General features: G+C 38.1%; 1 protein-coding gene and 2 long non-coding RNA genes across 4 annotated transcripts in view; 2 read left to right on the top strand and 1 right to left on the bottom strand.

The window, feature by feature from the left end:
• Positions 1 to 25,056, top strand: part of LOC149621167 (uncharacterized) — a 149,143-nt gene that overhangs the window by 9,539 nt on the left and 114,548 nt on the right. The window contains exons 3-4 of the mRNA XM_089855767.1: positions 7,062 to 7,264; positions 7,328 to 7,371. Coding sequence (XP_089711893.1) covers positions 7,062 to 7,264; positions 7,328 to 7,371 — 247 coding nt within the window. The remainder of the gene's footprint in view (positions 1 to 7,061; positions 7,265 to 7,327; positions 7,372 to 25,056) is intronic.
• Positions 16,104 to 18,136, top strand: LOC149621178 (uncharacterized). Of its 2 annotated transcripts, XR_016375410.1 has the most exons (4): positions 16,104 to 16,723; positions 16,804 to 16,922; positions 17,004 to 17,060; positions 18,034 to 18,136. It is a non-coding gene; the product is annotated as an uncharacterized LOC149621178 (long non-coding RNA). The 2 variants fall into 2 exon arrangements; XR_016375409.1 differs by having other exon boundaries at positions 16,804 to 17,060.
• On the bottom strand, positions 23,840 to 25,030 carry LOC149621177 (uncharacterized). Its single transcript, XR_016375427.1, has 2 exons — positions 24,790 to 25,030; positions 23,840 to 24,306 (listed from the first exon to the last, which is right to left on the bottom strand). It is a non-coding gene; the product is annotated as an uncharacterized LOC149621177 (long non-coding RNA).

Below are 25,056 nucleotides of genomic sequence, written 5' to 3'. Positions count from 1 at the left end.
TGTCTTGAAGATATAGCATTTCGTTTTGGAATACCACATGTTGTTCACTTTTACTACATTTTATATCTAATTTAATTTATAATGTTTAATTTTGGAGTTTGAAACTTAAAATATTGATATTTTAATAAATTATCCATTATATAATTCTACTTTTGCAATTAAAGCGCTTAAAAATAATAATTTGTTATTTAAGTCTGAATTTAGTTTTGACAATTTTCCTGTCACGAGTAGAGCAAGATTTTGGTCCACGATAGTCTACAATCTACATCACGCTGACCAGGACGACCGCCTTATTTCTACGTTATTAATCACGTAGTCTTGATCCAAGGTCTGTAAATGCGCCAAAAAATTGCACTATTGATCTACATTCTACACACACTTTTCAAGGTCTGCTACGTTCTGGCTAATTGACTCCTTTATGAGACATACCTCATGCGATTGATTGAGCCGTTGATAAGATAATTCATTATAATAACATTAAGAGTATTCATTATAAATAGTGTTGAAGGTTTAATTATAATTAATCAATTATTCTAGTTTAATATAACAAATAACGTAATCAAAGAGCGGGAAAAGCTGACTGGGTTTGGTATTGAAATAATTTGTGTTTCATTTTGCTAGTTTGTTCAAAGGTCTGAAATTATTTTTACGTCGCGAGTCCGGCAGAATTTTAGTTCTTTTTTCCGAGCAGGTTTGCGTCGTTGAGTGCGTGATCGAGTGGGCTATGGTTTTTGAAAACTGCTGTCGCATATTTCTCGATGACGGTGATTGAAACTTGAATGGCCGTCAATTTGCCAGAACGCAAAAGCAGTTTGCCAAACCACTGTGGCCAAACTAGCGCAGAAAAACCGAACGGAAATTTCTGCCGGACTCGCGCTAAGGCTGAGAATTAAGAAATGAGGATTTTTAAAGTGGACATTTTTCCAGGGCCACCACCTTATTTCTCAGCCTGCTGAGTCTAGAGATAAGTCAGATAAGTATTGCATTATCTTCGCCAACATTATTAATGCTGTTGGCAAAGGTTTTATCTAAATGCCACTCCAATAATAAAAATATTACCACCTCCAAGCCCGAGACTGGGAAACTTAGCTGTCTGCTAGTCATTCTTATCTTATTATGACACGAAAAGCGGTCAACATCAACAAACAAAGTAGACGGAAGCCTTTAAATGCGCATTACTAAAATTACTAATGCTCAGTACTAGAAATACTATTAGTAAAAGAAGAAACTCTTTCTCCAACTAGAGCAAAACTAGTAGTTAATGCAAAAGCATTCAGTTAGACGATATAGGGCTTGACTTATAGCCTTGCCTTGAATGATTGGTTTAATCTGATTCTTTGGCGGGTAAAAGAGGACAAGTAGGATGTATTCGTTGAAAGATTGTGTTGTTACGTTGAAGCCTTTAAGCTGGTAAGTAATAAAAATATTTCGAACTTGAAGAATGCCTCAAGTGGTTTAATGGAATTGCCCAGGCTAAACCTTATCTAAGCTGACCTAATCTGGGCTAACGTAACCAAACATAACACGAAGCAAGTTTCAGTTCTTTGATCCATCTATCTTAGAATGGCCAATGGGTCAGAGAAATGAAAATCGTTAAGTTAATTAGAAATCACGAACTCTTCAAAAAACACGTCATGATGTACATTCCCTCACTAATCACGTCATGATGTACATTCCCTCACTAATCACGTCATGATGTACATTCCCTCATTAATCACGCCATGATGTACATTCCCTCATTAATCACGCCATGATGTACATTCCCTCATTAATCACGCCATGATGTACATTCCCTCATTAATCACGCCATGATGTACATTCCCTCATTAATCACGCCATGATGTACATTCCCTCATTAATCACGCCATGATGTACATTCCCTCATTAATCACGCCATGATGTACATTCCCTCATTAATCACGTCATGATGTACATTCCCCCATTAATCACGCCATGATGTACATTCCCTCATTAATCACGCCATGATGTACATTCCCTCATTAATCACGCCATGATGTACATTCCCTCATTAATCACGCCATGATGTACATTCCCTCATTAATCACGCCATGATGTACATTCCCTCATTAATCACGCCATGATGTACATTCCCTCACTAATCACGTCGTGATGTACATTCCCTCATTAATCACGAAATGATGTACATTCCCTCATTAATCACGCCATGATGTACATTCCCTCACTAATCACGTCGTGATGTACATTCCCTCATTAATCACGAAATGATGTACATTCCCTCATTAATCACGCCATGATGTACATTCCCTCACTAATCACGTCATGATGTACATTCCCTCACTAATCACGTCATGATGTACATTCCCTCACTAATCACGTCATGATGTACATTCCCTCACTAATCACGTCATGATGTACATTCCCTCATTAATCACGTCATGATGTACATTCCCTCATTAATCACGTCATGATGTACATTCCCTCATTAATCACGCCATGATGTACATTCCCTCATTAATCACGCCATGATGTACATTCCCTCATTAATCACGCCATGATGTACATTCCCTCATTAATCACGCCATGATGTACATTCCCTCATTAATCACGCCATGATGTACATTCCCTCACTAATCACGTCGTGATGTACATTCCCTCATTAATCACGCCATGATGTACATTCCCTCATTAATCACGCCATGATGTACATCCCCTCATTAATCACGCCATGATGTACATTCCCTCACTAATCACGTCATGATGTACATTCCCTCACTAATCACGTCATGATGTACATTCCCTCACTAATAACGTCATGATGTACATTCCCTCATTAATCACGTCATGATGTACATTTCCTCACTAATCACGTCGTGATGTACAATCCCTCACTAATCACGTCGTAATGTACAATCCCTCACTAATCCCGTCGTGATGTACATTCCCTCACTAATCCCGTCGTGATGTACAATCCCTCACTAATCACGTCGTGATGTACATTCCCTCACTAATCACGTCGTGATGTACATTCCCTCACTAATCACGTCGTGGTGTACATTCCCTCACTAATCGCGTCGTGATGTACGTTCCCTCACTAATCACGTCATGATGTACATTCCCTCACTAATCACGTCGTGATGTACAATCCCTCACTAATCACGTCGTGATGTACATTCCCTCACTAATCACGTCATGATGTACATTCCCTCACTAATCACGTCGTGATGTACATTCCCTCTCTAATCACGTCGTGATGTACATTCCCTCACTAATCGCGTCGTGATGTACATTCCCTCACTAATCACGTCATGATGTACATTCCCTCATTAATCACGTCATGATGTACATTCCCTCACTAATCACGTCGTGATGTACGTTCCCTCACCAATCACGTCATGATGTACATTCCCTCACTAATCACGTCGTGATGTACATTCCCTCACTAATCACGTCGTGATGTACAATCCCTCACTAATCCCGTCGTGATGTACAATCCCTCACTAATCGCGTCGTGATGTACATTCCCTCACTAATCGCGTCGTGATGTACATTCCCTCACTAATCACGTCATGATGTACATTCCCTCTCTAATCACGTCGTGATGTACATTCCCTCACTAATCACGTCATGATGTACATTCCCTCATTAATCACGTCATGATGTACATTCCCTCACTAATCACGTCGTGATGTACGTTCCCTCACTAATCACGTCATGATGTACATTCCCTCACTAATCACGTCGTGATGTACATTCCCTCACTAATCACGTCGTGATGTACAATCCCTCACTAATCACGTCGTGATGGACATTCCCTCACTAATCACGTCGTGATGTACATTCCCTCACTAATCACGTCGTGATGTACGTTCCCTCACTAATCACGTCATGATGTACATTCCCTCACTAATCACGTCGTGATGTACAATCCCTCACTAATCACGTCGTGATGTACATTCCCTCACTAATCACGTCGTGATGTACATTCCCTCTCTAATCACGTCGTGATGTACATTCCCTCACTAATCACGTCGTGATGTACATTCCCTCACTAATCGCGTCGTGATGTACATTCCCTCACTAATCACGTCATGATGTACATTCCCTCATTAATCACGTCATGATGTACATTCCCTCACTAATCACGTCGTGATGTACGTTCCCTCACTAATCACGTCATGATGTACATTCCCTCACTAATCACGTCGTGATGTACATTCCCTCACTAATCACGTCGTGATGTACAATCCCTCACTAATCCCGTCGTGATGTACAATCCCTCACTAATCGCGTCGTGATGTACATTCCCTCACTAATCGCGTCGTGATGTACATTCCCTCACTAATCACGTCATGATGTACATTCCCTCTCTAATCACGTCATGATGTACATTCCCTCTCTAATCACGTCGTGATGTACGTTCCCTCACTAATCACGTCATGATGTACATTCCCTCACTAATCACGTCGTGATGTACATTCCCTCACTAATCACGTCGTGATGTACAATCCCTCACTAATCCCGTCGTGATGTACAATCCCTCACTAATCGCGTCGTGATGTACATTCCCTCACTAATCGCGTCGTGATGTACATTCCCTCACTAATCACGTCATGATGTACATTCCCTCTCTAATCACGTCATGATGTACATTCCCTCACTAATCACGTCATGATGTACATTCCCTCTCTAATCACGTCGTGATGTACATTCCCTCACTAATCACGTCGTGATGTACATTCCCTCACTAATCGCGTCGTGATGTACATTCCCTCACTAATCACGTCATGATGTACATTCCCTCATTAATCACGTCATGATGTACATTCCCTCACTAATCACGTCGTGATGTACGTTCCCTCACTAATCACGTCATGATGTACATTCCCTCACTAATCACGTCGTGATGTACATTCCCTCACTAATCACGTCGTGATGTACAATCCCTCACTAATCCCGTCGTGATGTACAATCCCTCACTAATCGCGTCGTGATGTACATTCCCTCACTAATCGCGTCGTGATGTACATTCCCTCACTAATCACGTCATGATGTACATTCCCTCACTAATCACGTCATGATGTACATTCCCTCTCTAATCACGTCGTGATGTACATTCCCTCACTAATCACGTCATGATGTACATTCCCTCATTAATCACGTCATGATGTACATTCCCTCACTAATCACGTCGTGATGTACAATCCGTCACTAATCACGTCGTGATGTACAATCCCTCACTAATCCCGTCGTGATGTACATTCCCTCACTAATCACGTCGTGATGGACATTCCCTCACTAATCACGTCGTGATGGACATTCCCTCACTAATCACGTCGTGATGTACATTCCCTCACTAATCACGTCGTGATGTACGTTCCCTCACTAATCACGTCATGATGTACATTCCCTCACTAATCACGTCGTGATGTACAATCCCTCACTAATCACGTCGTGATGTACATTCCCTCACTAATCACGTCATGATGTACATTCCCTCACTAATCACGTCGTGATGTACATTCCCTCTCTAATCACGTCGTGATGTACATTCCCTCACTAATCACGTCGTGATGTACATTCCCTCACTAATCGCGTCGTGATGTACATTCCCTCACTAATCACGTCATGATGTACATTCCCTCATTAATCACGTCATGATGTACATTCCCTCACTAATCACGTCGTGATGTACATTCCCTCACTAATCACGTCGTGATGTACATTCCCTCACTAATCACGTCGTGATGTACAATCCCTCACTAATCCCGTCGTGATGTACAATCCCTCACTAATCGCGTCGTGATGTACATTCCCTCACTAATCACGTCATGATGTACATTCCCTCACTAATCACGTCGTGATGTACATTCCCTCACTAATCACGTCGTGATGTACATTCCCTCACTAATCACGTCATGATGTACATTCCCTCACTAATCACGTCGTGATGTACATTCCCTCATTAATCACAGTTCAACGACATTTTATGAGTGTTAAATATAAAAAATATTTTATTAAAATTTAATATTAGATCTGATTAGTTTTAACATGTATTAATTCAGTCGGAATTTTGACAATGCTCTTGCTCTTGCACTAATCAAACCTTTCAGCCTTGAGCCTCTTTGTCTCGCAAAGGTTCTGGCAACACTGTAAACTCCTATTAGTTTAAAATATCAACATTTTTCTCCATTCCTTAGCTTGTTTTTCAAAAAATGTTTCATGTTTCAAAACATGTCTTCATTCAAAGTTTAATTCTAGGGAGGAAATGTGTCGTCACAAACTGTCTTCACGCAACGCCTATATGAATGTGGTCGATTTTCAAAGGCATATTCATAGAGAGGTATTTGAGCATAAATTGTACTATTCCTTGTTCTACCGCGTGAAATTAATAAAAACTGCTGTTTGTTTAAGGAAATGGATGAGAATGATTGTTGCTTAAGCAAAGATGATAAAATGAAGAAACTGAGGAACAAGGTACTATTTGACAAAACGAGAAAACTTCCCAAATATTATTCCCATAGAAAAAACATTACGAGGAAATCTAACATGAAACATGCTTGAGCGAAAGCGCCTAGTTTTCCTGTCCCCTATGAAGTCTATATGAGATTCAAAATAACATTGTCTACTCCCATTAAATGGCTGATGAACATTGAACTTTTGTAAATGTCCTGCCAATGAAAAATTCCAATCTGATTGGCTAGAAGTTTAGAGGATGAAGGTCCCTTGTTTTCATCATCATTGAAAATGAGGATTATAAATGTTCTTTAAAGGACATTGGTTTCCTCTCTCTCTTGTTTGTCCTGAAAGTCACATGGAAATCAGCTATAGTAATGGAATCTTAATTCAATTTTTTAGTTTGACATTTTAATTTCAAACATGAGAAAAGAGAGGATGGAAAATGAGCTAACTATTAATGAGCAACGAGATAAAATTAACAGGCTCAATAAGGCCAGAGAAGAATTGAAAAACAAAGTCATGAGTCTCAAGGTACGCGAATTTGTTCATTTGATGAAAACGGAAATATGACGTTAGATATTAGCAATATTCTTTAATCATTGTTAATTGTTTCAAAAAATTAGGAGAAAAATGAAACTGTTCAAAAGGCTAACGATGTATCAGTGAAAGTTGAACCAGTTGATTATGATTCAGAGCCAAAAGTTGAACCAGTTGATAATGATTCAGAGCCAAAAGTTGAACCAGTTGATAATGATTCAGAACCAGATAGCCAAGCATTATCCCTACCAGTTGCGGAACAGCAACAACCTCAACCTCAAAATGAAAGGTTTGCAAGTGAAAAAAAAATTGTATTTTATTGTTTTATTTTATCATAATTTTAATTGTATAGCTCGGAAGGAGTCCCTACTGAGGACCAGAACCACAACCAGCCTGGTGTGTAAATTTTTACTTTAGTAGAAATATTGTAAGACTCCCCAAGTCACTTGCTGGGTGCACAATAATTTGAACCCCCCCACGGATAAGCTACAACTAAAGCCCCGACGAGTTTTACGGCAATTTCTAAAAGCCCTATTAGTCAGTGGTGATGGTATGAAGTTGGGCAAACACATTGTGGAACCCTTAAAGAATGTGCATTATACCAGAAGTAAATAGGGGAAAGTACGTTTCTCCAGATTTAGCCAGTGTAAGGCGTCCCTTTATTGTAAAATCACGCTTTGCGGCCCAAAATTTGAATTCATCCAATCAGAGTGAGGCAACTTTTCCAGGGAAATTTTCTTTCATACGCCACCACTTGGTCATATAGTTAACTAAAATCGTTCAACTGGAAATTAGCATAGGCCTACATAATTTGAAATAGTTTTTCGAGATCGCCGTTTTCTTTAAGGTGCTGGAACATATTTTTCCTATTTTCATATAATGAGACCGACTTGAATTCCTCTTTAGCCTTTTCTATAATTCAGGCTAGTTGTTAAGCTTAGGCAGAGGCTTAAGTTCATTTTAAAATTTTACGCATCTGATTCTAATCACAAATAAATTAATATAACCAGGAAATATTTAGCTTTATTATTCTATTTTTTTATATAGAAAACATTCAGTTATTACTATTTTCTTCTGGTTATTATTAAAAACTTACGAGAACAGGATATCAGGCCGAGTAAAATTATACGCTGTTACCAGGGCCAGGCAGTCGGCTCCGTACTCCGTAGTCCGTAGCTGGCCGGGGCCAGCTACGGAGTACGGAGCCGACCTGACTCTTGAGTTGAATATGCTAGAATGAACAGGAGCAGACGAGAAGAAAATAGTTTCGGGGAAGTGTATTCATCCGCGAGTTCCCGCCAAAAACGCGGTAGCGGAAAGGCGCGAAAAAAACCATAACTCGACGCCTCTCGAAACCCCCTTTGATACGTACTTCCCCCTATTTACTTCTGATTATACGTAATTATTATGTATTGAACTGATTTGATGGCTTAACATACAAGAATGAAATTCATTCGAACCCTGTAGCGAATCTGATTTTATTTCTGAACTCTACTGCTGATGCCAATCACAAAGATCAAGACATCGGTCCAAATAGCAACTAGTTCAAATTTCCCAACAGTGTTTTGAGGATCGACAGAGCATGCTGGGAAATAACTTATGATAATCTGATTGAGCTAAAATGGCACAGAGAAAGGCTTTAATATATTATAATGGCAAAAGCATTAAAGCCAGAGCTTGAACGCCTCAATTATTATCGTTTATGATCGGATTAGAATTTTTATATGATAAGTGAAACAAATGTAGGCTTTACTTACAGCGAAATTACGTATGTTCGATTTTGGAAAAAGATTAGGCATTATTAAGTTATCTAATGATTCTAATCAAACGATTTGCCACTAGAATACTTATTTCTGTGAAATATTTGAGTTAAATGTTGGGAAGTGTAAATTCGCCTCATTTTCAGCTTTAGCCCAAAAACTCGCCCCTAGGTCCAAATATAAGTGTGCTTGCAGAATAGAGAATTTTTAATGTTAATTTGTAAATTACGCGTGAATATTACTAAGAAAAAATAGATGCGATTCTGAGAATCTTTCACTCCTAGTCCCCATTGTGTGTGAAAAGTGGGCGGATACTTTAGAAGGCTCGCGACTAGTTATGGGGTGTGATACGAGCTCCGTCCACATCTCATAGAATCATGGCGCTTTCCAGTAGGCCTGTGCGGGTAGTGATTTTTGGGTTTCGGGTCGGGTACGGGTAGTTGAAAAAACTTCCAATCGGGTATCGGGTCGGGTACCTGGATTTCTATCGGGTACTCGAATAAGTAGGCCTAGCGAAGCTACCATTATTCGGGTGCTTTTCGGGTAGCAAAAAAATCATATCGGGCACTTATCGGGATGAAATACTTTTATATGTGAAAAAAATAAGTGTCATGAAAGACTTGGATACCATTATGGCGAAAAGTACAAAAATAAGACGCTAAAGGTGGAATTCATAAGCGTCGGACGCAACGGAATTTAGTACAGGCAAAGGCAGGGCGTCGTGCGCAAACTTCCGCCTTTTGCGCACGACGCCCTGCCTTTGCCTGTACTGAATTGCGTCCGACGTTTATGAGAAGTTTGCGCACGACGCCCTGCCTTTGCCTGTACTAAATTGCGTCCGACGTTTATGAGAAGTTTGCGCACTACGCCCTGCCTTTGCCTGTACTAAATTGCGTTGCGTCCGACGTTTATGAATTCCACCTTTAAGCTATTAGCGAGGATTGAAATAATACTGTGCATTGTGGAAAAGTTTACTCAAACTTAAGTTCTTCTAAGTTCAAGAAACTTTGCCAAACCAATACCCGATTGTCCTAAGCCTTGTCACGGGTAATGAGCGGGAAAATTAAAATATTCGAATAATTTCGGGTATTAAGAAATTAAGTTTTCGGGTATCGGGTACTCGCACAGGCCTACTTTCCAGATGTAACATGATTTTTTCTTTATGAAATGTATTTTTTGATTTGTGTAGGTAAATCCATGGAAAAACATAATATTGTTGAACTTCGCTTCAAAATTCATAATAGAGAACAAATCTTCAAATGCGATCAGTGTGAATTTTCCAGCACACAGAAAAGTAATTTGATCAAGCACAAACTCATTCACTTTGGGGGAAAAGGAAGACCCTTCAAATGTAATCAGTGTGATTATGCCAGCAAGCTGGAGAGTAATTTGATCGCGCATGAACGCATTCATAGCGGTGAATTACCCTTCAAATGTGATCAGTGTGAATATGCCTGCACACGGAAGCATTATCTTATCGCGCATAAAAGCACGATGCATATTGAAACACCCTTCAAATGCGAGCATTGTGACTTTAGTAGTGTGTGGAAGCATTGTTTCATTAGACATCAACGTCTTTACCATGGTGTAAATCCCTTCAGATGTGATCAGTGTGAATTTGTAACCACAGAGAGTGGTCAATTGATCAGTCATCAGATCAGTCATCAGCGCATTCGCAGTAGTGAAAAACCATTCAAATGCGATCAGTGTGACTTTGCTTGTACTCGGAAGTATGATTTGGAAATACATCAAAGCATTCACAGGGGGGAAAGACCCTTCAAATGTGGTCTCTGTGACTTTGCAAGTACTCGGAAGTATGATTTGAACAAACATGAACGCATACACGATGATGAAAAATCCTTCAAATGTGATCAGTGTGACTTTGCAAGTATTCGTAAGATTGGTTTGATCAGACATCAACGCGTACACGGTGATGAAAAATCCTTCAAATGTGATCAGTGTGACTTTGCAAGTATTCGTAAGAATGGTTTGATCAGACATAAACGCATTCATGGTGATGAAACACCATTCAAATGTGAGCATTGTGAATATGCAACCACACAGAGGAGTAGTTTGAACATACATCAACGCATTCACAGTGGTGAAAACCCCTCCAAATTCGATGAGAGTGAATACGCTATCGCGTGGAAGAGCTTATTGATCAAACGTCCACGCATTCACAGTGGTGAAAAACCCTTCAAATGTGATCGGTGTGGCTATGCATGCACGCATAGGGCTCATTTGATCAATCATCAACGCATTCACAGTGGTGAAAAACCATAATAAACCATTCAAATGTGAATAGTGACCTATGTTAGCGCGTGGAAGTCCTTATTGATCACACATCAACGAATTCATGGTGGTGAAAAACTTCGTAAGTGATCATTGTGATTTTAGGTGAGCTGGAAGAGTAGTGTTATCAGACTCGTCTACGCGTTCACAGTAGACAAAAACCCTTCTAATGTGATCATTGTGACTTTACCAGCAAACCCTTCGCACGTGATCGCAATAAATATTCAAAACCGCTAACCATAACTAAATATTCAAAAGAATTCTAAATGCTAATGTATAATCTTCATTATAGGTTAATACTACATAATTTTTAACTTTTTAATTTTTTTACTTACTCTGATTTTATTATAAGTGAATTTTAATTGTTTGAGTTTCATTTTTAGAAAGAAAGTTAGTTGTACAAGCCTTTAATATTGTAACGAATATTAAAATTAATAAAAATCTGTTTAAATGATATCAATTTTCAGTTGGTAATTCAATTGAAGTGCCTAACCTTGTCATACTGAGATAAATATGGCCTATATTCATTTCATTTGGCAATATCATATCTCTTTCCATTGAGATATTAACAAATGAAGTTTTTGAGCGGTGCAAGACTGTATTCGGGGTTTAGTATATGAATAGAACATTCCATTGTTTACTTGAAGAGAAACCAATAGACAGCGTATTCCCCTAAGCCAAGAAGCAAAGTAACGTCCCGCCGACTCGTACTGCTTCGTCGAGCGCGTCAAAGGGCCAGGCTTTCCAGCGCTGTTAGTCAGGCGTCGATAGTATCAACTTGTCTACTTTTTTTACAGGGAGTTTGCACATCCTATCCTTATTGTGATTATTTTCATTTTTGGTAACTAAAATTGCCTAAGCGCCGCACTTTACAAAGACTACTCTCCTTATCCTGGAACTAACTGCAAAAATTCACAGAAAAATGTACCTTCAAACAAAATAGCTATTAGAAAACTGTAGTCTCTCTAGACATGACCTTGCAAAGACGCAAGTGCAGGTATTTTACAATAAAAGCACCATCGCTCGGTCTACCAATAATTTAAACCATTTTTCCTAACGTAATAATGAATGTAAATCCTTTATTGTTTAGTAATAAACAATGTATATGTTGTGTTTAAAACATGGTGGGAAATATTTTAAAATCTATATAATAACAAAAATATTCACCTTTTTGTTAAAATTTGAACTAACATTATCTATAGCAACGCCAATGATTTAAAACTAAACATTTTAAATTTCTAGCCAAAGAGTAAACTTTCTCGCTATTTACGTGTTGCTGTTGGAAGTAAGACATCCAGTGGTTATTGCGCATGTCAATGGGCGGGGCTTTACATTTCCCCACTCGGTCTATATCCCACTCTAGCCGCTGCGACTGCGAGCAGCTTGTGTCCTGGAGCGCATGATCGAGTTGGCTATGGTATACCCCTGGTGCCAGCTCCGGCCCCCAGCCGCGCCAGGCTCAAAAATTAAAACCTACTGCTAGAGATTAGTTTTTGGTGGCAATTGGTGTAGTTATCTTTTGTTCCGGAATCCATAACAACTTCAGTTAATTTGAATTTTTTTAGCGCAAAATTTGATTCGACATGGAGCACATGCCGCGAGATTTTTGTTTTAAAGAAGGCAGGGCGTTACGCGATTGGCCAGAGGTGCTCATTTAAAATAGTCCATAAAATCTCAAATAGGTAAAAAAAATCACTTAACCATGGACATAAGTAATTTAAAAATTTATGATAACATTATTACTACAATAGTATATTTTTTAAGCCTCGACTTGAACTCTGTTGTACTAAACTTATCAATGCCAAATCTTGATTTACATTTATTATATTAAAATTTTACGTGTCAAAGGTCCTTGACAAACAGAGAAAATCGAGATATTACGTCGCAGTCCAAGCAGTGTGAGTTCCTCAACTGAATGTCGAAGTCAAAAAACGATTTGGAATTGTCCCTTGAAAGAAATATGGAGAACGATTCAATTGTAGAATCATTGGAAGCACAGGAATCTAAAAATAAGTGTCATGAAAAAGGAAATATCGAACCAAGCTGCGCTTCACCGGAAATGACCCCGGTTGATCTGGAAAGCGACTTACCGGATATATCGCCTGAACTTGAAAACGATACTTCAGTATCCAACTTAGATGCCCTTGAACATTTCGCGTCAAACTATTTGTTTGCTAGTTCGAAAATTGGTAAGTAATTTTATTCTTAAAAAGTGTGAGTACCTAAAGAGAGAATAGCCCGAGTCATACTGCTACCGTGTTTGAAAATAACCTTGAGCAATATATCCACTGAAGCTTGTAAAAATAGAGGTGGATTACACCTCTGGTAAAAAGGGTGATTTTGAAAAGTCCGTCAATTATGAGGGATCGTGTTTATTGGGAACAACTGAGTGGAAAGTATCAATGAACATGGGGTGTACAGACTGTTAAAGAAGTCTTTGCGCGTTGCGTTTTTCGCACATATTTTACTATATTTCAAAAACTATTCAAGCTAGCGCTCTGGAATAAAGTGCGTTATAAAAGTTTTGCATTTCTCTTTCATATTTTACCCGTTCCAATGTTGTCCTTTGCATACTTATACCGGAAACCGGAAATGTCAAAATTATCAACTTTGAAAATATTGATTTCTCGAGGATATAAATGTGATTTTCGGATTCCTTGGGGTCGATTCATATTTGAAAAGTGTTCACCAAATTCAATTCGGATGAATAGGTCACGAGTAATCAGCCTTTATTCAAAATCTGGAAAACTTGGTTAGAGTGGCGATAATTCATCATCGAGTATCGAATCTTTGTCGTAATAATGCTTGTTAGATGTTATGGCACCTTATGCGTATATATATGATTGGTCTTGTGGCGCAATACTTTGAAACAAATCAGACGTTCATTAAAGGGATGGTGAAGTGGAAAATGAAGTAATTTTTTTATTGATTCTTCTATAAGACCGATCTGCATAGTGAAACCTCCAGGAAATAACAACGAACGATTTTTAAACTACGATTAGTTTGAAATTTCATGAATAATTTTAAATAAGGACCTCCGACCAATCGCGTAGCGCCCTGCGTTTTTATCAAAAATTTTCTCTTAGCACGCTCCGTGTTGAATAAATTTATCGCGAGACTTGAAAAAATTTGCACGATGTGACAATTGTGGCGCGAGACATGGTATTTCCTGAATTTTTCATTATGCATACTGGTCTCATGATTAGTAGAAGAATCAATAAAAAAATCACTATATTTTCCACTTCCCACTCCCTTTAAGAGATAACTCGCGTCTTTTGAAGAGGAGAAGCGGTTTGAAAATATTGTTGTTTGGGCCATGATATCATAATATTTGGAACTCACATTAATTACGATTGTCTCTTCAGCCCAGTCAAAATCTCATTCATAATGGCATATGCGCTGCACGAGATCCCTTCAAATAGACAAATTCGACTATTCCATACATGAAACAACTTCAGAGAAATTGTGGCCAGGGATGGATTTAGTTTTAGAAGTGGGAATAGAGAATAGAGTAATCTAAGAGCGCGTCAAATTACCGGACCTCCTTCCACGGAAAGGAGGGGTATGAAAGAAGAGGCGTGTCAAAGCGACAAAGGTAAAAAGGAATAACGTAATTTTTGCCGATCCCGTCAGCAACGTCATAAAAACCTAGTTTAAGTGAGCCAATCTGAAATTTTAAACTTTTTATTACCTGTTGGAGGGAGGGGCTCTATACAGGGCTCTGAGTCGGACTGAATTAAACGCTAACCGTTCTCTATTCCTACCTCTAAAATTAAATCTATCTCTGTTGAGGCTTAATAATAAAGCCGACCGCAACCAAAAATGGGCAAAGGCGTGTTTCACAACTGACGTTCAAAGCTACCGATGGAAAAGCCTAAAAATTAAATGAAAAAAAAATTAATGCCGGTAACAATGATCACAACTGAAAATAACAGCTAACAGCTAAAACGAACGGTAAACACTTGAAGTTGGTCTCTCTGCGCTGCTGGTCTGCTACTCCTTTCGTTTATTTTCTATGGCAAAAATGGTAACTTTGGGAGGTATTGGGATATTAGGCCATTTTGTGTTATAAGACTTTTATTGTGTAGGAAAGAAAACTAGCCTTTTTAAAGAAGTTTTGGATAACTATTAATATCATTATTGATAACTAGTTAAAAGTTGAAAAATATAAAATTTTGACGAAAATTTTCAAATAACAAGACTTCCTTCGAGTTTCAAATTAAAGAATGCTCGTGTGCTTCATTGAACTATTTTATACAAACAAGACAGTCACTTTCAGCTTGAATTATGCTTGATATTTTATTGGACATCCCCTAGCCCTTAAAGGGAGGATGAAGAGGACAATAAAGTGATTTTTTTATCGATTCTTCTTCTAATTATAAGTTATTTTGCATAGTGAAACATCCAGGAAATACCGTCTGCGTTCTTGAACTATTTATTAACAACAAGACTGTCACTTTCAGTTTCAATTGTAGCTTAATATTTTACTTAACCTCCCTTAGCCCTTAAACACATTTTTAATCTTTTATTAAATGACAGACATAAACGCTAAATCGGGTTCAAGTCGGGCTAGAGAGCGGGCCAATCCAAAGCGTCAATTCCTTCGTTCTCCAGAAATCTTGCAACGAGTCCGGACGTATGGGCTGCTGAGCCTGAAACCATACACTAAAACAATGTTTTAAGTTAGTTATTAATATTAATACCGGTCACGACATGGGCTGGTTACTCATACGGAGAAAAAAAATACCAGCGAACAGGGCGGATCTCTATTTTTAATATTACAATGCTTTACCTTCTAATTTCATTAGAGTATATGTCTGTCTTTTAGAATACGATTAAGAATGTGTTTAATGGGATGGTGAAATGAGAAATGAAATAATTTTTATCGATTCTTCTACTAATTATAAGAGCATTCTGCATAGTGAAACATCCAGGAAATATATCCGAATGATTCAAATTAGGTTCAGATTTTACGGAAAATTTGAAATAATGACCTCCGACCCATCGCGTAACGCCCTACCTTCCTATTGACAAAATTCTCGTGGCACGCTCCACGCCAAATGAAATTTATCGCGAGATTTAATAAAAGTTGCTTGCGATGTGACTATCGTGGCACGAGAGCGTGCAACGGAAATTTTGTTAACAAGAAGGCAGGGCGTTAAGCTATTAGTCAGAGGTGCTTATTTGAAATTATCTTTAAAATCTGAACCTAATTTGAAATTTAAAATCATTCGGAGACTGTATTTCCTGGATGTTTCACTGTGCATATAATGGTCTTATAATAAGAAAAATCGATAAAAAAATCACTCTATTTTCTTCTTCATCCTTCCTTTAACGGCTAGGGGATGTCCAACAAAAGCAACAATTGAAACTGAAAGTGACTGTCTTTATTGTAAAAAATTGTTCAATAAAGCACACGAACATTCTTCGATTTGAAACTCAAAGGAAGTCTTGTTATTTAAAAATTTTCGTCAAAATTTTATAAATAAATTTCAACTTTTAACTAAATACTAAAAATTATCCAAAGTTTCTTTAAACAGGGTCGTTTTCTTTCCTACACAATAAAAGTCTTAAAACACAAAATGGCCTAATATACCCAACACCTCCCAAAGTTAGTATTTTTGCCATAGAAACTAAACGAAAGGAGTAGCAGACCAGCAGCACAGAGAGACCAACTTCAAGTGTTTACCGTTCGGGTTCGTTTTAGCTGTTAGCTGTTATTTTCGGTTGTGATCATTCTTACCGGCATTCATTTATTTTTTCATTTAATTTTTAGGCTTTTCCATTTGAACGTCAGTTGTGAAATACGCCTTTGCCCATGCTTTGGTTGCGGTTGGCTTTATTATTAAGCCTCAACAGAGATAGACTTAATTTTAGAGATAGGAATAGAGAACGGTTAGCGTTTAATTCAGTCCGACTCATAGCCCAGTATAGAGCCCCTCCCTCCAACACGTAATAAAAAGTTTAAAATTTCAGATTGGCTCACTTAAACTAGGTTTTTATGACGTTGCTTACTGGGACGGCGAAAAATACGTAATTCCTTTTTACCTTTGTCGCTATGACCAGCCTCTTCTTTCCTATCCCACCGTCCCGAGCAAGGGGTCCGGGACTTTGACTCGCGCCCACATTACTATGTTCCCTATTCCTGTTTCTAAAATAAAGATCTTTCAATGGCCTCACATTTGCGCTAAACGCGGGAGGCTATGGGCAACCCCAGGCTCCGTTTAGCGAAGCTCCATCGCGTAGCGGATGTTCCTAGCATAGAACCCATCTCCTCTGAAGTTGTTCCATGTATGGAACAGTCGAATTTTTCTGATTGAAGGCATCTCGTGCAGCGCATACGCCCCATGAATGAGATTTTCACTAGGCTGCAATGAGTCGGGCTGAAGACCCAGACGTAATTAATATGAGTTCTAAATATTATGATATCATGGCCCAAATAACAATATTTTCAAACCGCTTCTACTCTTCAAAAGACGCGAGTTTTCTCTTAAAGGGAGCGTGAAGTGGAAATTAAAGTGTTTTATTTATCGATTCTTCTACTAATTATAAGACCAGTCTGTATAATGAAAAATTTAGGAAATAGCTCCCATTGATTTTAATATTCAAATTAGGCTAAGATTTTAAGAATAATTTTAAATAAGGACATCCGACCAATCGCGTAACGCCGTGCCTTTTTGTTAACAAAATTTTCGTGGCACGCTCCATGTCTCGCGCCACAATTGTCACACCGTGCATTTTTTTTTCAAATCTCGCGATAAATTGATTCAACACGGAGCGTAACAAGAGAAAATTGTTGATAAAAAGGCGGGGCGCAACGCAATTGGTCGGAGATCCCTATTTAAAATTATCCATGAAATTTCAAACTAATTGTCGTTTAAAAATCGTTCGGCGTTATTTCCTGGAGGTTTCACTATGAAGATCGGTCTTATAGAAGAATCAATAAAAAAATTACTTCATTTTCCACTTCACCATCCCTTTAATGAACGTCTGATTTGTTTCAAAGTATTGCGCCACAAGACCAATCATATATATACGCATAAGGTGCCATAACATCTAACAAGCATTATTACGACAAAGATTCGATACTCGATGATGAATTATCGCCACTCTAACCAAGTTTTCCAGATTTTGAATAAAGGCTGATTACTCGTGACCTATTCATCCGAATTGAATTTGGTGAACACTTTTCAAATATGAATCGACCCCAAGGAATCCGAAAATCACATTTATATCCTCGAGAAATCAATATTTTCAAAGTTGATAATTTTGACATTTCCGGTTTCCGGTATAAGTATGCAAAGGACAACTGTGGCACGGGTAAAATATGAAAGAGGAATGCAAATCTTTTATAACGCACTTTATTCCAGAGCGCTAGCTTGAATAGATTTTAAATTATAGTAAAATATGTGCGAAAAACGCAACGCGCAAAGACTTATTTAACAGTCTGTACAACATTTGGTTACAGATATATGCCCCCCCCCAAAACATTGACCATTAAAACAAGGAAATATCCAACAACGACTATAATCCGAGTACCCAGCTTGTTTAGAACTAGCAGACAAATTAGATTCAAAACCTTTAACTAGCTTGTTAATGGCCCTTGAAAACGACTGTCGTACCTTTTCAGCACCGCGGTTAGCCTCCATTTTCTGTTTAGTTTGCTCGAGGTTTTTTCTCTAGTCGGAATACGTCATTCGTGTCTGTAAGACCTAACACCCACGGGATCCAATGGGACAGGGCGGAGTAATGACGGACATGAAAGAGGTGGGGCTTACTTGTCCACTGACACCGGCGTAAGAGTAGAAGCGTAAGATCTCGCAACTTATACCTTCTTATAGTATATTCCTTTTTGTTTTAACCATAGCTAAGTTATTAATTTGCAAAATGTGAAAATATCTCAGGGTTTGAAATGACTTTTAAAAAGTCTATCGAATCACGCGTCGCACGGTGATACCATAAGTTCATAAGACATATTACATAAGTTTCTCAGTTTATACTGAACGCAGAACGCTTGTCATGAACTGACGTAGGTGAAGTGTCATAGATTCTCGAAAAGCGACGCCAGGTTTTGGCGCTGTCAAAGGCTTAAGCGAGTAGTCCACTAAGCCTTGTGAAACCGTATCGTTAACTTAAGGGTTAAGGATAACGTCGTACGCTGCAAGTCCTTAGCAGAAAATCATGATCTACATTTTCAGACGACTATGTTTATTCATTATCTTGTCATATTCCAACACGTTAACAATGCCATTAAGAAAAATATCATGCCCAACCCAAATAGAAATCTGATGCGAATTAATATTATTGACAGAAATTATTATTAACTATCAGTTTCTTAACAATAGCAAAATATTCTGGGGTTCGGTTGAAGGGGGGGAGGGGTGTTCGTGTTTAAGAAAGAAATAATTTATCCTTGATCTAAGCCACCGTCGCTATTTTGGTATGCCATGAAACAATTATGTCTTTTCATTCTTAGTAGCGTTAAACTCGTATGAGTTTTCCGTTCGAACAGTTTAAAAGGTCTAAAATAAGTACCTTTAAAAGGGCAGACTGTAGGTCTAGAAATTAAAGCTTGAGACTTTTTGCTTAAGTTCCAAAAATAAGAGGTTTTTAGCCTAGAAACAGCCAGGTTGTGTAAGAAAAAGGCGGGAAATGAACATGCAGACTGTAGAAGGTCAAAGGAAAAAACATGAAACCGTGAGAAGGTCTAAAAATGAGAGGTTTCTAGCCTAGAAACAGCCTGACGCATGCGTGGAAGTATAATAAAAAGGCGGGAAATGAAAGTTCGAGCATCGCATCGAGCCACAGTCGGGTGAGAGCCTGCCGGTTATGTACATAACGGATTTTTCGCGCTTCCATATTCCCGTTTTTAAAAGATTTGTCAGGTATCATCGGATTAATTTTCATACTAAACCTGCATCGTTGAACTAAATTGTACCAAGTAAATATTTTATGCTGTTTTAATTGTAAACAGGGAAAAGTATATTCTATTTGTGTGGCGTTGATTTTACTATAAGGGAAACGAAATATATTTTTAATTTATTACATTAATTGAGAGTGTCCCCGACATTTGCCAACTATTATGGATGGATAAGGTTAATTATTAAGCTTAATTATGTGATAAAACAATTATTTCTGTTTGTATCCGGAAACATAGTGTTATTTAGCTTGATTTAGACTTAATATTACTAACATTGTAAATGGTTCTTTAGGGAGAGGTTGTAAAACCAAGAGGTTAATTATAGATCCACAGGGCACAATAAGGGCTGCGTTCAGTAACCAGCATCAAAAAATCGATGACTAAAAGATGACATCGATGTCTTACTGAACGGTTTTTCGCGTCTTTGGGCGTGATGTCATGATGCTCATCGGATGCCCATCAGAAAAATCAGCTGTGAGAGGAGGTTTTTTTGATGAGCATCGGATTCATGACGTAAATTTCGTCATTTTGAGCCACGACAATTAAAATAATGTAGAATTGACAAATATTATCCTTATCGATAATAATACTAAAAACCAATAAATTATTTCGGTAAAAAACGGATTCTGACAAAATTTTGATTTAATTGATAAATTGAAGTACAATATCTTTGTAAATATTTCGGATTTATTATTTAAGCCTCTGCCGTAACGTTATCATAATATGGTCGCCATTTTGAAAAGCATCACACACAAAATTGTGCCGTTCAACAACTGCAACGTCATCATGACGTCAAAAGAACATCGATTTCATTTTCCCAAACATCGATGTTTTTCCTGATGAGTGTTACTGAACGCAGTCATTGTTTAGTTCCCTTTAGATTCACTGTTTTTTCAATTAGAATAAAGTTTTTGAAATAAGTCTTCAAACAAGAGCTTTCTATAAATTAGTACTGACGTTTTACCATATAGACATTCTGAGTACTACAGCCCAATTCTGTTTGCACGTTACATGGTCTGGTATTGGTGAAATTGATGTTTGAGTCTTACGCAATATGTCCTCGAAAAAAGCGATTGTTAAATGGGCGAAGGCATGAATTTATTTATTAACATGAATATACATGTGTATCATTAGCCTTTCTATCATGTTATTCAGGGATGGGAGGGACCTTTCTATTACATACGCGTTTAACGTCATCGCGGTAGCCAATCAAAATCGAGACACCTGGAAATTCGAACAGCAGACGACCAGTTTAACAAAATTCTATGAGGGATTCAATTTTCGGTTAGGTTTACCAAACTGCGTCAACTGAATATTAAAAATGATCGCCGATACGTGAATAAATATCTCAACACGATTTCCGAAAGTGATATTGATATTTTAATGGAAATTATATTAAGTGCCTGCAATGTTTTTCCTGTTCTGAAAGGTTGGTAAAGTGCTAAGCCTTGGCCATTAAGAAAATGAAACAAACGGTTGAAAATAAACTACTAACATTTGAAATCGCGAGAATTGATGATGCTGGTTTTTTTCCTGCCGTTGGAAGTAAAATTAATGCGGTAGTTGATCAATTTACAAGCATAATTAACCTTTCGCATGACAAGAGCTTTAGCTTTCAAAACAAGTCACCGGAAATTCTCTGACGTCACGCAAACTAAGCCCCTCCCATCCCTGAATATGTAGTTTAACTAGTCAATGCAGATATATATTCATGTTAATAAATAAATTCATGGCGAAGGGCGGTAAAAAGAGTTTAGTTGGCCTTGATCAAGTGCAAGCAACATGAGACCGTGTCGTGGGAAAGACCACGATAGTGAAATGGAAGAAATCTGCATATTTGTCAGAAATTTTAAAAATAAGTGGTAATTTGACCATTCATCCTAATTGCAAAACAGCTGGCTTAGTTTAATTGTATTTTAGATGATGAATTTGCATTGGATATAAATTCTCAAGTAAAAAGCCCCAAGGACGAAAAACACCTCCGAGAAAATAATGCCTCCAAGAGAGACATGTTGACTGAAATATCTGAAATGACCAACTTATTTGAGACTATAAACAACGAAAAATGGTAAATCTAAATAAAAAAAGATTTATTCTTCTATGGTAAGTTTTAAATGATAGTGAAATAATTCCGATTATTGTACCCATGCAGCAGAGCAGATAATTCAAATGAAGAATCTATTGGGAAAGGCAAGTCCGTCGCCGTTGAGCAACAAAGTGGGAGTGACATTGAAGGAAATGCGCACGAAGACAATATCATTTAAATAAAAATACCTCAAATGCTTAAACTAATTGTGATGATTGAAAAAATATTATATACGTTTATCGCGTGACTCAGCCCGAATTTCTCCTAAACATCGGACGACTTGAATTTTTCCTCTAATCAGACGTCTCGAGAGCATCTTCCATTCAGACTTCGCGAGAGCATCTTCCAATCAAACTTCTCGATAGCATCTTCCAATCAGACTTCTCGAGAGCATCTTCCAATCAGACTTCTCGAGAGCATCTTCCAATCAGACTTCTCGAGAGCATCTTCCAATCAGACTTCTCGAGAGCATCTTCCAATCAGACGTCTCGAGAGCATCTTCCATTCAGACTTCGCGAGAGCATCTTCCATTCAGACTTCGCGAGAGCATCTTCCATTCAGACTTCGCGAGAGCATCTTCCATTCAGACTTCTCGAGAGCATCTTCCATTCAGACTTCGCGAGAGCATCTTCCAATCAAACTTCTCGATAGCATCTTCCAATCAGACTTCTCGAGAGCATCTTCCAATCAGACTTCTCGAGAGCATCTTCCAATCAGACGTCTCGAGAGCATCTTCCATTCAGACTTCGCGAGAGCATCTTCCATTCAGACTTCGCGAGAGCATCTTCCATTCAGACTTCGCGAGAGCATCTTCCATTCAGACTTCGCGAGAGCATCTTCCATTCAGACTTCTCGAGAGCATCTTCCAATCAAACTTCTCGAGAGCATCTTCCAATCAAACTTCTCGAGAGCATCTTCCAATCAAACTTCTCGAGAGCATCTTCCAATCAAACTTCTCGATAGCATCTTCCAATCAAACTTCTCGATAGCATCTTATTCCGTCTTAAAAAAGTCTATCTATCCCTGACAGCATATTTGGTGGTTAGAATTAGCAACCGATGGTGACTGTCATTTTTCAATTAACCCAAGATTTAGTAATATTATCCTAAAAAAGTTAATTAGCTTGTTATGTATCGGTCACGCGGTGGCGCTAAAGAAGTAGCGTCCGCCTAAAGCGAACAACGGATAGTTTTCAAATTCTATGTAACGATGCTTTAATAGTGGTTAATCATAAAGCTCAGATGTTACGGATCCTTAATAGTATGTTCTTACCAGTCTATAGAAGAACTCAATCAAACCAGTTTTAAAACTTCCCAATAGTGTTACCGATATAAACCAGGCAGCTCGGTCAAATTCGGAAAAAATAAACATAAACAAAGAAACAACTTTCGAAAATATATTTAGATTATAATTTGATCACTGAAACGGTCCTCAGACAATATACGGAATGCAAACGTATCCTAACGAACGCATGATAAAATATACGCGACAATATGAACAAACAGTAAAATTCTGCCATTAAACCTCTATACGTGATAAACCTAATAAATACTGAAAACAAAACATGCCTGATTTCAACGGTAAAGTCAGGGTTAGCGACAATTTTCCTGCCTCTGTTGAAACCATCTAGTACCTGAGCTGATGACGAAGTTAAAGTAATTAAAGACGCAAATGACGATCCAGGACATTTAGCAAGTACTACATCAAAACCTGAAGAAACTTCCGACAATTTATGTGCTAATGAAAGCTCCGAGGGGACTGATAAAGGAAATGGAAATAGCTCGAAAGAAGAAAAGCTCAAAGGTTTGGAAAAAAGTTTGGAACAATTCGAAAAACGTATCCAAAATTTATTATGGCTTATTTTAGCATCGTCTATGTGAATTTTATTACATTTAATATAAAATTAGTTCTGAAAATGGTGGTGTTACAACTGGGTATAGTGCACCAAGAGTCTTCCGGCGCTTCCGTTAATACAGTTTATAATGGAGAAATTTAATGTATTGTTACATAAACAGTGTCGGCCCATTCATTACACAAAACGATGAAATATGGTTATTGTCCTACACATTTAAAATGTAAATCCATCTATTCATTCATGTGACTTCTACGTTTATGTACTATCAAATGACACTTCTGTCTACATATATATAGTCCCACCGATCACACTTGAGGCGTTTTTCACCATTGTATGATTAAATTACTCATACGATTACTAGCATATTCGCACTAATTAAATTCTGTGGGGTTTTTCACCACTGTGAATAAATTGATGTCTGATAAAATGGTTCACGGGTAGTTGAGCGGTTTTCAAAAGAGCGTTTTGGAATAAAGCGGTTCCTAAAACAGCGGTTTGCAAAACCGCGTGGAAGCAAAACCGCGGTTGCTGTTTCCGCGTTTCTCAATACAGCGCTATTTCCCAAAACAGCGGTTGCTGTTTCCCCCCAAACTATGATTGATAGGGAGGGAAATATCAATTATATTAAGTATATAGGACAAAGAACAATATTATGCAAAAAGGAGTAGTGTTATATCGGAAGTAAATATAAAATATAACTTTTTGGAAAAGGCATATTATTTTGAGAAGTTAATGAAGATAAACAACAATATTTTGGAAAAGGCGTACTTTCGTACGCTCAAGATATAAACGCTGTAATCAAAATGCGCTAAAACGAGAAATGGCTATAATGGCAAACGCGTTTATGAAAAAGCCGTTTTGGACAATGCTGTTTTGATAACACGCCCAATCGATAACATACCTGATAAAATTACCCTTCTGCGTGCTTGAAAAGTCACACTGATCACATACGAAGGGTTTTTCACCACTGTGAATGAGTTGATGTCTTTTCAAATCAGTCTTCCACGCACTTGCAAAGTCACACTGATCACATTTGAAGGGTTTTTCACCACTGTGAATGCGTTGATGTGCGATAAAATTAGCCTTCCGCGTGCTTGCATAGTCACACTGATCACATTTGAAGGGTTTTTCACCACTGTGAATGCGTTGATGTTGGATAAAATTAGCC

This window comes from Phalangium opilio, unplaced genomic scaffold (genome assembly GCF_054372755.1).
Source record: "Phalangium opilio isolate 3A_F unplaced genomic scaffold, DU_Popi_V2 ptg000209l_1, whole genome shotgun sequence".
Lineage (NCBI taxonomy): Eukaryota > Metazoa > Arthropoda > Arachnida > Opiliones > Phalangiidae > Phalangium > Phalangium opilio.
This window is presented reverse-complemented; position numbering and strand designations above follow the sequence as displayed.